At 51.3% G+C, this 14160-nt stretch overlaps 2 protein-coding genes across 3 annotated transcripts; both read right to left on the bottom strand.

Moving 5' to 3' along the window:
* Positions 1-1548: 1548 nt before the first annotated feature.
* LOC119352752 (probable amidase At4g34880) lies at positions 1549-5839 on the bottom strand. 2 transcript variants are annotated; one of them, XM_037619334.1, is made up of 4 exons: positions 5097-5839; positions 4097-4336; positions 3479-3680; positions 1549-2036 (listed from the first exon to the last, which is right to left on the bottom strand). In XM_037619334.1, exons 1-4 carry the CDS (start codon positions 5816-5818, stop codon positions 1680-1682), a joined length of 1521 nt encoding a protein of 506 aa, XP_037475231.1. In that variant the 5' UTR covers positions 5819-5839; the 3' UTR covers positions 1549-1679. The 2 variants fall into 2 exon arrangements, with proteins under 2 accessions (XP_037475231.1, XP_037475232.1); XM_037619335.1 differs by having other exon boundaries at positions 1549-2030.
* Positions 5840-6003: 164 nt separating this feature from the next.
* On the bottom strand, positions 6004-9895 carry LOC119352750 (probable amidase At4g34880). The gene is made up of 5 exons (XM_037619332.1): positions 9344-9895; positions 9023-9237; positions 7019-7258; positions 6608-6806; positions 6004-6476 (listed from the first exon to the last, which is right to left on the bottom strand). Exons 1-5 carry the CDS (start codon positions 9860-9862, stop codon positions 6120-6122), a joined length of 1530 nt encoding a protein of 509 aa, XP_037475229.1. The 5' UTR covers positions 9863-9895; the 3' UTR covers positions 6004-6119.
* Between the last annotated feature and the right edge of the window lie 4265 nt (positions 9896-14160).

The following is a 14160-nucleotide window of genomic DNA, read 5'->3' as shown; positions in this document are numbered from 1 at the left end:
AACATGTCTAGTGCTCTCACGGCTTGGCTCCGAAGAACATATACAATGCAATGTGCTAGTGAAAATAAGCCAATTTTTTTATTAAGCGTCGTTGCTTGTTTTCATATTAGAGGTGTCTAGGTAAGGCCTTGTGCTATATAAATAAGCATCGATGCTTAAAAAAACTGATTTATTTTCATAAGCTCCTCTTTAAGGGTGTGTTTAGTTGAAGAACCAAGTGGAATGGAATGGAATGGTTCCATTCCACAAGAATGGAATGGTTCCATCTCTATGTTTAATATGGTCAGTGAGGTGGAATGGAACGGTTACATCTTCATGTTTAGATGTGTGTACGCCGCTGCTGCAGGTGAGGCCACCCTCGGCCAGCCACGAGCCACGGCCACAGCCACAGCCCATGGTCGCTGCGGCTCCTTCCACTGCCGCAGCTCCGCCACAATTGGTCGCTGCCGCACTCCTCCTTGGCCGCTGCCGCTACGCTGCAAGCAGCTTCCGCATGTGCCTACGACAAGATGGCCGCTGCTTCACTCACCGTTAGCCGCTGCCGATGCACAGCAAGCAGCTTCGGCCGCTCAGATGTGCCTGCGACAGGACGGCTGCTCCTCCTTCCTTTGCCTGAATGTGTCCGCGGTAAGATGGCCGCTCCTCCTTCTGTCGCTGGGAGAGATGAAGATGGCCAGCTGTTGGGAGGAAGACAAGCAGGAGGAGAGACGACACGGAGGAGACGGGCAGCCGACGCCGGAGAATGGGCGAGGTGGGAGTCGGGGGAGTGGCGGCGCTGAGATATGGAGGGTGCGTGCGAGTCGGGGGGAGGGGAAAGAGGCGCCCGTTCCGCATGGTCCGCCCGATTCGGAGGTATGGCTTGGTTCCGGATATACACGGAATATTCGTTCGGTGGGAACGAGTGGGTTCTGTTCCATTTGCGTACCAAACGCTGGAACGAGGCCCAGGGACGGGTCCAGCCCATGCCGTTCCACTTGGTGACTCAAACTAAACACACCCTAAGCATCTTGCATTGTACGTGCCCTAAGAGCAATTTTTTTTGAAGAACACTCTTATGTGGATTAGTAGAAGATATATCAACCATCATGTAAGGAGATTCAATATACTTAGATTCCCGCCGATCATAGGGTTCAGACATTTGATCTTAGGGCCGAGGGTAAGATCGAATGCTTAGTCCACAGACCGGGTAAAGTCCTGCTTTTCTACATTGCTCGTGCCCACACCCTTCATGCTTGTTGGGCACATAGATTCCTCCGAAACATCTTATATGAACTTCATGCCACAATTTTTCACATGAGCTGCAATATTTTGAATAAATGTTGTGTGACAATGAGTAGTTGTACTACGTATGCATATACTATATATGTCATATGGGGTGTATGGACCTAGGTATATGTAGACCTTGGTGCCCACACCGTTGGGATATGCTTTGGGTCCTCGTAAATAAGCCTACTCAGAGATGAGGAGGCTACCACCATACCACGAATATATAAAGGAGGCCAAGACCCGACAACCGAAGCAAGTTTTTACATGCACTACTGAGAGATATAAAGGGTGTTCTCTATTAACTCATATTATTGAGCATGAAGGCAATACAAAGCATCATGAACACACACTAAGTTTCTGAATGTCTGATGCACATACTAGGGTTATACTTAACTCTTGATTGTGCATTCCAGCTAGGGCTTGAACATGGGTGGCTTCCTCACTTTAGTAGCTTGCTCGAATGCATATGCCATCTCGATCAGCCTTGGCTCGTACCCCTGCAGCCCACCGAAGCATATGCCAAAGGGAACCCCTTGCTCGTTAAACCCCGCTGGCACAATGATGCCAGGGTGACCACCTGTGGCAAGAAGGCTAGAAGCGTCGCTGCCGGGCGTCACAATCACGTCTAGTTGGTGCTCCTTCATCAACTTCTCCAGCCCATTAGCTGACAGTTTCTTTAGCCGTCGTATCGCCACTCTTTCCACGGGGCCAATGCCGCTTGTGTTTTGGGCCGCGATAAGGTCATCCTGCCCGAAATCTTTCATCTGCTCCTGCAGCAAACATGTCATTAATTAGAGTATTTAACCAAAAACTACCACAATTCGCGGAAACGTGACAGAAAACTACCACTTTACGATTTTGTCCCGAAAACTACCATTTTTTTATTAATCCGTGACAAAAAACTACCAAGTGTGAAAACTGCTCGCTTTGCCTGGATTAAACGCGAATCTGACTGCCCGACCCCACACATAAACGAGCTAAAAATGCAATCGGGTCCCTAGTTACCTTTTCTCTCTGAAGACAGTTTTCTTTGGGGCATTTCCTCGAGCAGGTTGTCTTCGTCCTGGAGCACGAGCTGCCATGGCTTGTCACGGGAGGAGAGGAAGAGCACCGGACTGTCATGGCTGCAGCGGCCGCTAGAGCGCGGACGGGCGCAAGCAGTTGCAGCTGCGAGCAGCACCGGCCGCACACGAGCTGGTGGATGGCGACCATGCCTCGTCCGTGGTGAGCGCGGATGGCGTCCAACCACCCCAGCCATGGAAGGAGCTCCCCGTGCGTGGTGGCCATCCCTGGCCCACGCCTCCGCGGCCCCCGGCGACGTGCACGGGGCTGACCTCTTCCCCCCCTCTGTAGCCATCCCCTCGCTCAACGACCTCCTTCTCCACCTCCGGCCAAATCGAAGGAAGAGCGCGAATTTGGAGCTGGGTCTGGGCGAGGACGGCGCCGAGATGATCTGCAGCAGCGCCATCCGCTTCCTGGTAGACACGAGCGCCGACGCCGGCTGCAGCAGGGTCATGGGCGCCAGGCTCGACAGGTTGCTACCCCCGCTGCCCATCCCGGCGCTCCGACGTTCAAAACGCCCTCCGCCACCCCGTCCCCATCTCCCTCACCACCGCCACCTGCGTCCCGGACGTGGTCCTGCTGCTAGCTCGCTCCCTCACCACCGGGCCTCGACAACGACGTGGACTCGCCGCGGCAGCAGCTGTTCCCGTCCACCGGCGGCAAGCGGCTGGGGAAGGAGGAGGCCGGCGACGAGGAGGAGAAGGAGGCGGAGGACCCAATTGCTTTTTTGAAGAAAAACTAAGGACCCGATTGCATTTTTAGCCCGTTTATGTGTGGGGTTGGACAGTCAGATTCGTGTTTAACCCAGGCAAAGCGAGCGGTTTTCACACTTGGTAGTTTTTTGTCACGGATTAACAAAAAAGTGGTAGTTTTCGGGACAAAATCGTAAAGTGGTAGTTTTCTGTCACGTTTCCGCGAATTGTGGTAGTTTTTGGTTAAATACTCCATTAATTAGGTTTCAGCTCACTTATTGGATCCGGGCCTCTGCATCGATGGATGTAAATGAACCGATGCACAAGCAACACGGCCTCTAAAGTTTGTGGGTAAACTAAGTTACACAATATGTTCTTGGATATATTGCTGCTTATTATTTCGAACATACAATAAGATAAATCAAGAATTTTCAGTTTTTTACGCTATTTATTATTACCTCTATAGGATGTGCGTTGTTGAAAACTATGATGTCCGCGAGCGAATGGACCGGGGAGTAGACCAAGTCTGCCAAGTAGGCGTTTATGCTGAGCTTGAACTCTGCCACCACTGCGATGCCCTCGTTGGAACTGATATCATCCAACAGAGCCGTCGGATTGGCCGTGACACGCAAGTTATCGACCACCACGGCCCCATGTTTCCTTTGACGAAATTAATATAAAATAGAATAAGAGTATATGGATGCAAAATCGAAACCTTTAGGTACCTTCTTTAGTTCAAACAAAAAACACACTAAAAATTTGAAATTCACATCATTTTTCATAGTTTATTTGGTTGAACCGAGACGAAGGACCCGAAGGTACCTTGCCCCCCACATTTCATATAAAGAATAAGATGACGATAAAGACCATCTTTAACCTGAGTTCCAATACATTGGATATCCCACATAAGGGATAGGAGGAAGACTCGACGTTTTATTTCACGGAATCCCCAATGAAAAATACACACCATTCCCTCTTTTCTACCAAATCGGTCATAAAGGTTCCAAATTTGCATTCCAAAATAATAGAAAACCATCGACAGTCGGCGGTATTTATTTAAATTGTTCGTCACTCACCTCATGGTGGCGAGGTGCTGCTCGTACACCCTCAGTCGCTGCGTGCCTGCATATGATTGGAAGAATCCACGGAGGACGCCGACCCTCTTGCCTCTCAGCCCGTCCTTCCTCAAGAACTGCGCGTACCCGCCGGGAGGGATGTACTTGGACGCCGCTCCGGTGGCCGCGGCGTCGTGCTCGTCGTAGCCGATGACGGCGTCCAGCACGTGCACCGCGTCTGACACCGTCCGGCAAATCGGCCTGCATTCCAACTCATTCAAAATTCAAACCGATGAAGAGAGGTGGAAAATATATTTCAACGCTTCCCTCACGTCTAGACTTATTTAGTTCTTAGACGTGGGATTTAAGCAAGGAAAAAAATAGCGCGCTACAGTAAAATAGAGCTGACCTCAAGATATGCTATTAGCGTGCTATATCATGTTATAGTGTGCTATTAACGAGACGTTATACACTGATATATTTAGCGAGACAATTCTCAATACGCTATAGCGTGCTATTTTTCAATGAATTTAAGTAGGCCACATAATCTTTTTTTAATTTTGCGTTGGCAGAGCCTTGAACTTATTAAGACTTTTGAGCCTGATACCATATTGAACTAGATGACGCTCCGCACATTGTTGCGGGAATGTTTTGCAATATTTTGATGAGGTTTTGGTTATATGAAACATTAATATTTGAAATAATAGTTTTTGAATGAATATAAAAATTAAATGTAAATAGCATAATAGAATGAAATTTTCCATGCATGTTTGCATGTTGAGGTGGGTTTTTATTATGCATAGTTCCATGTTGAGGTGAGCCTTTTTCATGCATGTTGAATGATGAGGTGGCATGCTTGCATGTTAAGAGAAATATGTTAGTGAGGGCTAATTATTTAGATATAGAAGATTCATGCTCCAGCCAATTCATTCAAAAGTCAAAACTGATGATGGAGAAAGACGACAATATATTCCAACAATGATGAATGAAGAGAAACAACATCAAGAAGAAGAATTCCCACCCGACGGTGTCCTGCAACGGGGTGATGGACACGACGCCGGCACGGCTGGTGAGCCCGAGGGTCGGCCTGATGCCGACCACGGAGTTGAACGACGACGGGCAGAGTATGGAGCCGTCGGTGTCGGTACCCAGCGTCACGGCCGCCATGTTCGCCGCCGCGGCGACGCCCGACCCGGCGCTCGACCCACACGGGTCGGACGACAGCACGTACGGGTTGCGCGTCTGGCCGCCGCGGGCGCTCCACCCGTTGTCGACTTGGCGGAACTCGGACCACTCGGAGGGGTTAGACTTGTCGAGCACCACGGCGCCCGCGCGCCGCAGCCGGGCCGCCACGCCGGCGTCCCGCCTCACCACGGAGCCGAGGAGCGCCAAGGAGCCGGCCGTGGTGTTGAGCGCGTCGCGGGTGGCGATGTTGTCCTTGAGCAGGACGGGTACGCCGTGCAGCACGCCGGTGGGCTGGCCGCGGCCGCGTGCGGCGTCGGCGCAAGCCGCCTGCCGGAGCGCGTCCGGGTTGACCTCGATGACGGCGCGCAGCAGCGGGTTCAGGCGGCTGATCTGGTCCAGATAGGACTGGACGAGCGCGGTCGAGGTGAGGCTGCCGTTGCGGAAGCCGAGCTGGATGGCGTCGATGGTGGCCTCGTGGAACTCGAAGCTGTGCGCGGCGCCGGCGATGACCATCAGAGCGAGGACGGCGGCAGCAGATTGCAGCCGCAGCCAAGCCATACTTAGCTGAGCTGCACGGTGCCAGTGTCAGTGTGGTTAGTGGTTTGGCCAGTGCGCCCGTTGCTTTAAGTTAGTGGCATTTGAACATATTTTGTGGAGTCGCTTTTGGCATTTTTCAGATGCTCCATGAGTATGCCTGTCCCGGTCACTTTTCCAACGATACATTTCCAGGAAAGATCTTCTGAAAAGTATCTAAATATTTGTCGACAAATTTGCGGAGAATAATTACACCATAGATGTACATAAATATGGTGAAACAAACAAAATAGATCCCAACAACACCACCATTCTCTTGTCTGTTCTACGGCAAGAAAGTGGGGGTCTTCCTGACCATGGTAACCTGCTCAAACGCATACGCCATCTCGATCAGCCTCGGCTCGTACCCCTTCAACCCACCGAAGCTGACACCAAACGGCACCCCTAGCTTGCCGTAACCACCCGGTACGGTGATGGCCGGCATGCCGCCCATGGCGAGCACGGAGGACGCGGAGTCGTTGGGTGTCACGACCGCGTCCAGCTCATGCTCCCTCATCAGCTTCTCTAGCCCGTCGGCGGACAGCTTGTTTAGCTGACTGATCGCCGCTTTCTCAATGGCACCAATGCCGGTCGTGTTCTCGGCCACCAGGAAGATGATCTGCCCAATTTCCTTCATCTTTTCCTGCCATGCGTGTCAATCTCGTAATTTCAGTTTCGTGACTTTTAACGGAAACAAACATATAAACCATAACATAAAGGTAACGATGAGAAAATACATGAAGATGAAAACAATCAACTCTGAACTAAGCTGACCTCAACGGGATGTGCATCGTTGAAAGCTATGATCTCTGCAAGCGTTCGAACTGGAGAGTAGGATAAGCCCGGCAGATATGCGTTGAGGCTTAACTTGAACTCTGCTGCTAATGCAATCTCTTGTCCGTTGTTAAGGGAATCCAATATGACACTTAGATTCGCTATGTCAAGGTCCTCGATCACTATTGCTCCTTGTTTCCTTCAAATGGACAAACAAGGTAATGTGACTCTCTCCGATCCATATTAATTGTTGCTCAAACGGATCTATCTAATAGCGACAATTAATATGGATCGGAGATAGTAATACTTTTTCGGCAAACTTTGCAGTACTTGAGGCATTGAACATCTCACAAAGAGGGCAAAGATGGAAATTAGGATTGCTCCGCTATTTTAAAAGAAGAAGGCAAATACCTCATTGTGTCTATATGTTGCTGGTAAACTGTGTGCTGCACGGTCCCATTCGCGTAGCTGAAGAACCCATTGGGGATGCCGATCCTCTTCCCGTTTAGTCCCTCTTTCTTCAAGAACTGTGTGTATCCACCATCGGGGATGTACTTGGAAGCTGTGCTTGTGGCTGCCGCGTCGAGGGCGTCGTAGCCGACGATGGCGTCCAGCACAAGCACCGCATCTGTCACTGTGCGGCAAATCGGCCTGCCGTATGAAACATCAAGATCTCCATTTGTTTTACTTTACTTGAAGACACAGTTCATATGGCAACCATTAATAATAGTGATTGTGTGCATCATAACGATTCAGAGACAGGAGATTTGACCATCATTTCAAAAAAACAACTATTTACTGTGTTGTACTACAGTAGGATGTTTAGCACCATTTGCAAAATACCACTAGGATGATTTGTAAACCAAGGAAAGACCGAAAGAGTGGCAGCTACCCTAGCCAGTTGGCAAGTTGAATATCAAAGTGGACTTTGAGAAACATTTCTTATTCAAGAAAAAAAGGGGGTTGCAATCTCGATCTCTAGATCTGTTGATGTCAATAGCAAGATTGTGTGTAACAAGTTGTCCTGCATCTCAACCATTCAAAGCCCACTTTTCGATCTCTCTTTTGAAAAAAAATATTTTTATCAATTCAAGCTATATCATGTCGCGTGTACCCTCAACAGTTAATCCATAATTCGACCTCACGTGACATGCAAAATTCTACTAATTTTAATTGATTTGGAACAAAGAGAGTACAAAAATAACTATGGAAACGCTAAATATCCTACGTCGGAATTGTAGGCTTAGTAGTGATTTTAGTTTGTAAGGACAGTAATCTTTCTGGTAAAAAGCGAACCGAGGGGGATTTGCCGTGCTCGCCAACTACACTTGCCATCCTCGAAGAACATAATTTGGCATGAAAAACGTTCGATTTGCCATTGTCAAACATCTGACATCAAATTTGTGGTGGACCAATAACTGAAAGTGATCTTTTTTTTTTCCGGTGATATGACATGCATGATATGCCGAAGCTAGGCTGCTATATGAACCTAAGCCGTTGTTTTCACATTTTTGACAACTACGGAGTATTACCTCCGTCATGGTTTATTAGTCTCCTTTTGTATTTGTGCTAAAGCTGACCTTAAATTTAAATAATAAAATGTTAATGTATGTTATAAAAAATAATATAATTGGAAACTATGTTCGAATACGAATCCAACTATATCATTTTTGGTGACATATATTAATATTTTGTTAGTTAAATTTATAACAAAATTTGACACAAAATACAAAGTGAACTTATAACCTAGGACGGAGGTAGTAGCTGACAAAGCGGATTTATTCCGCTTTAACTGACAAACTTCATAGAATTGGCATCAATATCATAACATTACCTCCTTTTGGATTTGTAATAATGCTTGCACGAATCTCTAGGTCGGCAGTTTGACCAATGTAATTAGCTATTTTGCTCAATTCATCTCTCTCTTCTCATTAAATCACTGCCACATAAGCAAACTTGCTGAGTTGAACCTTATGTTATTGTTGAAGTTATTCACAATGTGGGTAGTCTAATAGCAGTTGCGTATTACAAACCATATACCGCTGGAAACATCATTTTACTAGTACGAATCTAGCTCGTTCTATCAATGAAAAAAACATAAGAAACTACTCCTTCCGTTCTTTTAATATAAGATATCATGGGATAGAGGGAGTACACATCTACTAATATATACTTGTTTAACGAGTTACTACTACTCTCTCTGTTCCTAAATATATGTTTTTTAAGAAATTCCGCTATAGACTACACATGGAGCAAAATAAGTAAACCTTTTGTCTATATACATCCGCAGTCTCTGTAATGGAATCTCTAAAAGGATTTATATTTAACAACGGAGGGAGTATATTTCATTGGTTAGATCGATGGTCTATGCATTGCATACAGGCAGGGGATCAGCTAATTAAATCGATCACTTACCCGACGGTATCTTGGCGTGGTGTGATGGGGACGACCCCCGCTCGGCTGGTCAACCCCACCGTGGGCTTGATCCCCACCACCGAGTTCAGCGACGCCGGGCAGAGTATGGAGCCGTCGGTCTCCGTCCCCACCGTCACCGCCGCCATGCTCGCCGCTGCGGCGATCGCCGACCCCGTACTCGACCCGCACGGGCTCGCCGACAGCACGTACGGGTTCTACACCACAGAACACAGAGCAAGACAAGAGGATTAGGATTAGTTCGTTCGCCATTGGAGCAAGCAGAGTGAGAGGATCACTAGATGTGCTCGTGTAGTTACTTACCCGGGCCTGGCCGCCGCGCGCGCTCCAGCCGTCGGTGCCGGCGAGGCTGCGGAAGTTGGCCCACTCGTCCATGTTGGCCTTGCCGAGCACCACAGCGCCCGCGCGCCGCAGCCGGCGCACCACACCGGCGTCCCGCCTGGCCACGGAGCCGAGGAGGGCGAAGGACCCGGCCGTCGTGTTGAGCGCGTCGCGGGTGGCGATGTTGTCCTTGAGCAGGACGGGGACTCCGTGCAGGGCCCCGCATTTGCCGGACGAGGAGGAGCGGCGCTCTGCGTCGGCGCGCGCGGCGTGGCGGAGCGCATCCGGGTTGACCTCGATGACGGCGTGCAGCAGTGGGTTGAGGCGGCTGATGCGGTCCAGGTAGAACCGGACGAGCTCCACGGAGGTGAGGCTTCCGTTGTGGAAGCCTAGCTGGATGCTGGCCACGGTCGCCTCCTCGATCTCGAAGCCATGGGCGGCGGCGGCGGCGAACAGCAGGAGCACGAGCGCGGCGGCCACTGCCAGGAGCGGCTGAGGCATCCTGGAGCTAACGCCGGCCTGTCCAAATGTGAAGTCTAGTGCTGACTGCTGACTGAACACAAGCTTATCGATGAGATCAACATAGATTAATAACTTTCCCATGATAAAAAAACCCGATTGTTTGCTAGGAAGGCACCCGCCATGGACTCCAATTGGCACATTATACAAGCAAGGAAGCGCACATGCTGCAAGTTAAGAAAAAAAAATGCTGCAAGTCGCCGTACATGCATTGCCAATTGCCAATGGGTAGTCCAAACGGAACTGCCCAAAATAAGTTCCGTTTGACCAACGGAATCGGCAAACGCCCTGATTCCTTCTTTGGGCATAGACAATGGTTGTTAAAATGCAAGTGGTCGAACTAGAGCGCTGGAGTTCAAGTTCTAGACTTGACAATGGTGCTCATTTTTTTCTGATTTATTTCAGCCTTTTTGGCGATGTACATTCAGTGGTCTCCTGCTTATTTGGCAGATGCGTGCGTGCGAAATCGGGGCATCGGAGTAGTCGACAAAAGGATGGATCTTGGAGTGTCAATGGAGTGATGACGATTTTGGTCATGGGACAGCCGCCGGGCGAGGAGAGGGCGCGGAGGAGTTTGGCAGCGACGTGTGAGGTCGCCACGGATGTCGGGAGGGCCGGGGTGTCGCCGCCATGAAGGTTGGTGACAGTGGTTGCGTGCCCGGCAAAAGAAAGAGGATGCAATGAGAGGAGAGAGAAGGTTTGACGAAGCACGAAGAGGGTGGTTTGAGTGGCAATTAGTTTTGAGAAGTAAACAGTTTCGAGGGAAGGGCTAAAAAGGGTTTAACTATTGAAATATATAAAAAAAATGGAGTACTTAAAAGTGATTTGACGGAATGGCCAGAGATACTTTTGTGTTGAATACCACGTGCAAAGCAACTAAAGAGAAGAGACCATTTTGGAGATCTCATAAAGAAACGAGCAATGCTAGTGTTACGGGCACGTTTGTAGGGAGATGGGCATACGGAGAGAGAGGTGGCATCACCTAGTTGGAGTGAGGGATGAATTAGCAGAAGGCACGCTGCCCGTAATCCATGCTCAAGCATTTTCTAAAAAGAAATGATGAGCACACCGCACATGGATCGACGCAAATCGCCTATCCATGAGGAAGTTCAGTTGCTAAATAATTAAAAGAGAAGGAAGCTTTAGCAATAAAAAATTAAGGATCTATCCCTGCGTTCATAAATATAAGATGTTCTAACGAATTGGATGCATACAGACATGTTTTAGTGTGTGTTCACTCCTTTCATTCCGTATATAATCTATATTGAAATATCCAAAACATCTTATATTTGTGAACGGAAGGAGTATGTCTTAAAGAATTTAATTGCTAAGTTTTTTCTTATACTTAGCACCCCAAGTGATATCAAATATCGTTGGAATGGTATGAGTTCGAGCTATGTTTAATATGAGTAGCTGCTTCACAATATGTCATCATAGTTGAGACTTGGGATTAGCTGAGGCTAAACAAACAAAAAGTCAGCTGCTCGATCACAACTGATCAGCGAACGACCGGATGTCTCAGCCACGGCCACGAGGCCCAGGAACGCTGCTCGTCGTCGCCGCCTTTGCTCGGTTCGCCGACGCCAGTACATGCTTCGAGTTCCATGTGGTCGCAGTGGAGGCCATCCCACTCGGCTTCGGCAACGGCACCATCACCACAACGGTGCTCGTCCGGTTCTACCTGGACCGTATCAGCCGGCTGAACTCATTGGTCTGCACCGTCATCCAGGTTAACGTGTACGCGCTACGGCAAGAGGTGCCCGCTGTTGGCGTCGGGTGCGCCGGGTGCGGTCCGTTCAGGGCCTGTGTGCCCGTGTGTCGCGATGGTGTGTTTGCACCTGAGTCCATCGTGTAAGGCTGCGGCCGTTGACGATCTGTTGCGAGTCCAGCCATGGCGTGCTGATCGGGCGAGCTAGCAAGAGTGGAGTCACGGCGTTGCGTGCATGTGGCTTAGTGGTTAGTGCATGCTAGGTCGATCAGTTAGTGCGTGCGTGCGTGGATGCCGAGCGCTGGCAAATGGTTCCCGTGCTGCTCAAGGACCTGATTGCGACGCGCGACAAGCTCAACACGACGGATGTGTCTGTTGGAATCGAATCACTCGACTCCCCTTATTCCTGAAATATGCTTCTCTCTCTGTGTGTGTGTGATAGACACACATAACTGCTACTAGAAGTGAAGCCTAGCTGAATCGACTCCCCTTATTCCAGAATTAAGCTTCTCTCTCTCTTCTCTGTTGAAGCTCAATCACTTAGAGCATCTCCCGTCATTGGCCCTTCAGGAGGCACTAAAAACCGTCCTCTAGGGTACACCGGCGCAAACCGCGTGCCCTAGAGGAGGCTGTAGGGCACGCGGTTTGCGCCGGTGTGGCATAAATTTAAATTCCGGCACAAACACGACGCAAATTCAACCAAACTTCGGCGAGTTCATACATATTTAAAGTATTTTACAAAAAAGAAAAAAACGCTACTAGGCCTGCCGTCTCCCTTGCCGCCCGCCGCCCTTGCAGCTCTACATGCCGAGGAGGCTGTAGAACCGCGTGTAGTCGCCGCCGCCGCCGCCGCCGTCGTCGCCTCCTCCGCGGCCGCCGTCCCTGCTGCAACCCTCCCAGGTTGGCGCGGCGGGTTGGACGGTCCGGGGGCGACCTCGTCCTCGTCGCTGTCGAGGATCACCACGCCGTGCTCGTCCTCGCGCCCACGCTTGCGGGCGGCTATCTCCTCCAGGGCCCGGCGCTGCCGGACCATCTCGTCGCGGAGGTAGTCGTCCCGCGCCCACCGTAGGGCGTCCTCGTCGGAGAAGCCGCGCCGGGCTATCTCCTCGTACTCCGCAGGGAGGCCGGGCTCCGGCTTCGGCCTGACGAGGACGAGGCGGCCAGAGGCGGGGGCGGATTCATCGATGCGGATGCCGAAGCTGCGGGTGCGCGCACTGACAGGCGTGTCCTCGGGCTCCGGCTTGACGGGGCGGAGGCATGGAGAGTCGAACGAGGAGGAGGACGCCCCCGGGTCCATGCGCCTCGGCCTCCACGAGCTCCCACGCTGGCGAGAGATGGACGGGGGAGCGGGGTACTCCAGCCTTGGCGTGTTGCCGCCCTCGATGTACTCGAGGACGGCCTCCAGCGTGCGGCCGGGCACGTCCCACCACCGGTGCCGGCCTTCGGAGTTGAGCCTTCCGGAGGGCACGACGCCGTTGGTGGCCTCGACCTGCTCGGCGTGGCGGCGGCGGAAGTAGGGCTCCCAGAGCGGGCTGTCGGGGACGTACCGTGGACCTTCCCTCGCCGCCCGCGGCAGAGAGGCGCGGATACGCGCGATCTCCGCACGCCGCGCCACCCCGGTGGGCGGTGGTGGCATCGGGACCCCGCCGGCGCTGATCCTCCACGACCCGGGCAACCGCATATCCGGCGGGACCGGGTACTCGGCCTCGTAGAAGAGCCAAGTTTCGTCCTCGTGAAGGTGGCGGCGGCCGAAGCCGTTCACCGCCACGCCGTCACTTGGGAAGCGCTCGGCCATGGTTGAACTGGGGACGACAAGAGGAGAGGGAGGAATGGGGGAGAAACGGCGCGTCGGCGGTGGAGAGTCTGTGTGTCTCCAGCGCGCTGGGGGTCGGCTTATATAGGCGGGGGCGCAGCGCGTACGCGTGGCCGTCGTGTGCACGCGTGGCGGACGAGGGACGCGCGTCCTCCGGTCTTCACTGCGTCGTCCGTGAGGCATCAATGGAGGAGGCTGACCGGCGCGACAGCGCGCGGCAGATTTGGCATTGATTCGCCGTGGGAAGAGAGACGAGTCGCTGGCAAGGAGGGCCCGTGGCTCTTTCGCGCCAAAAACGATTCGCCCATTGCTCCCGAGTGCCCCCCAGCGTGCCGGGTTCGGGCTGGATCCGCCGGCGCTGATTTCGACCCAGGCCGGCGAAAATCGGACTCCTGAAGGCACGACTGGACCGTTTTTTCGGCGCCGGCGAAAAAAAATCATCTAGGAAGGCCTTTCTGTGGCGCGGCTGGAGATGCTCTTAGCTCTCTTAGCTCTGCCCCACTTACTTTCTCTATGTTGTTTCTCACAACATACACAGGCAGTTCTGGTGACTTGTTGCCCCACACAGCCAAGGGCTCAAGACCATTTGTCTTATAGAGTACACTACAAGCTTGCCTTAGAAAGATGGCATACATGCCTATTTATAGGCCACAAGAACCGACCTTGACAAATACATCTCAGAAGTAGCTAGCTTCCTTGCGTACTAAGGGAAACTCGAGCGCAGTTCATGAAATAGCTCCTATATGTACAGATCGCACA

Source organism: Triticum dicoccoides, chromosome 2A, assembly GCF_002162155.2.
Source record: "Triticum dicoccoides isolate Atlit2015 ecotype Zavitan chromosome 2A, WEW_v2.0, whole genome shotgun sequence".
In the NCBI taxonomy this organism is placed as follows: Eukaryota; Viridiplantae; Streptophyta; class Magnoliopsida; order Poales; family Poaceae; genus Triticum; species Triticum dicoccoides.
This window is presented reverse-complemented; position numbering and strand designations above follow the sequence as displayed.

Coding starts and splice junctions, on each gene's coding strand:
- LOC119352752 (XM_037619334.1), bottom strand. CDS start 5,818: ATGGCTTGGCTGCGGCTGCAATCTGCTGCCGCCGTCCTCGCTCTGATG. Junction 3,681..4,096: donor CAGCACCTCGCCACCATGAG/GTGAGTGACGAA, acceptor ATTTCGTCAAAG/GAAACATGGGGCCGTGGTGG. Junction 2,037..3,478: donor ACAACGCACATCCTATAGAG/GTAATAATAAAT, acceptor TGTTTGCTGCAG/GAGCAGATGAAAGATTTCGG.
- LOC119352750 (XM_037619332.1), bottom strand. CDS start 9,862: ATGCCTCAGCCGCTCCTGGCAGTGGCCGCCGCGCTCGTGCTCCTGCTG. Junction 9,238..9,343: donor CGCGCGGCGGCCAGGCCCGG/GTAAGTAACTAC, acceptor TCTGTGGTGTAG/AACCCGTACGTGCTGTCGGC. Junction 6,477..6,607: donor ACGATGCACATCCCGTTGAG/GTCAGCTTAGTT, acceptor CACGCATGGCAG/GAAAAGATGAAGGAAATTGG.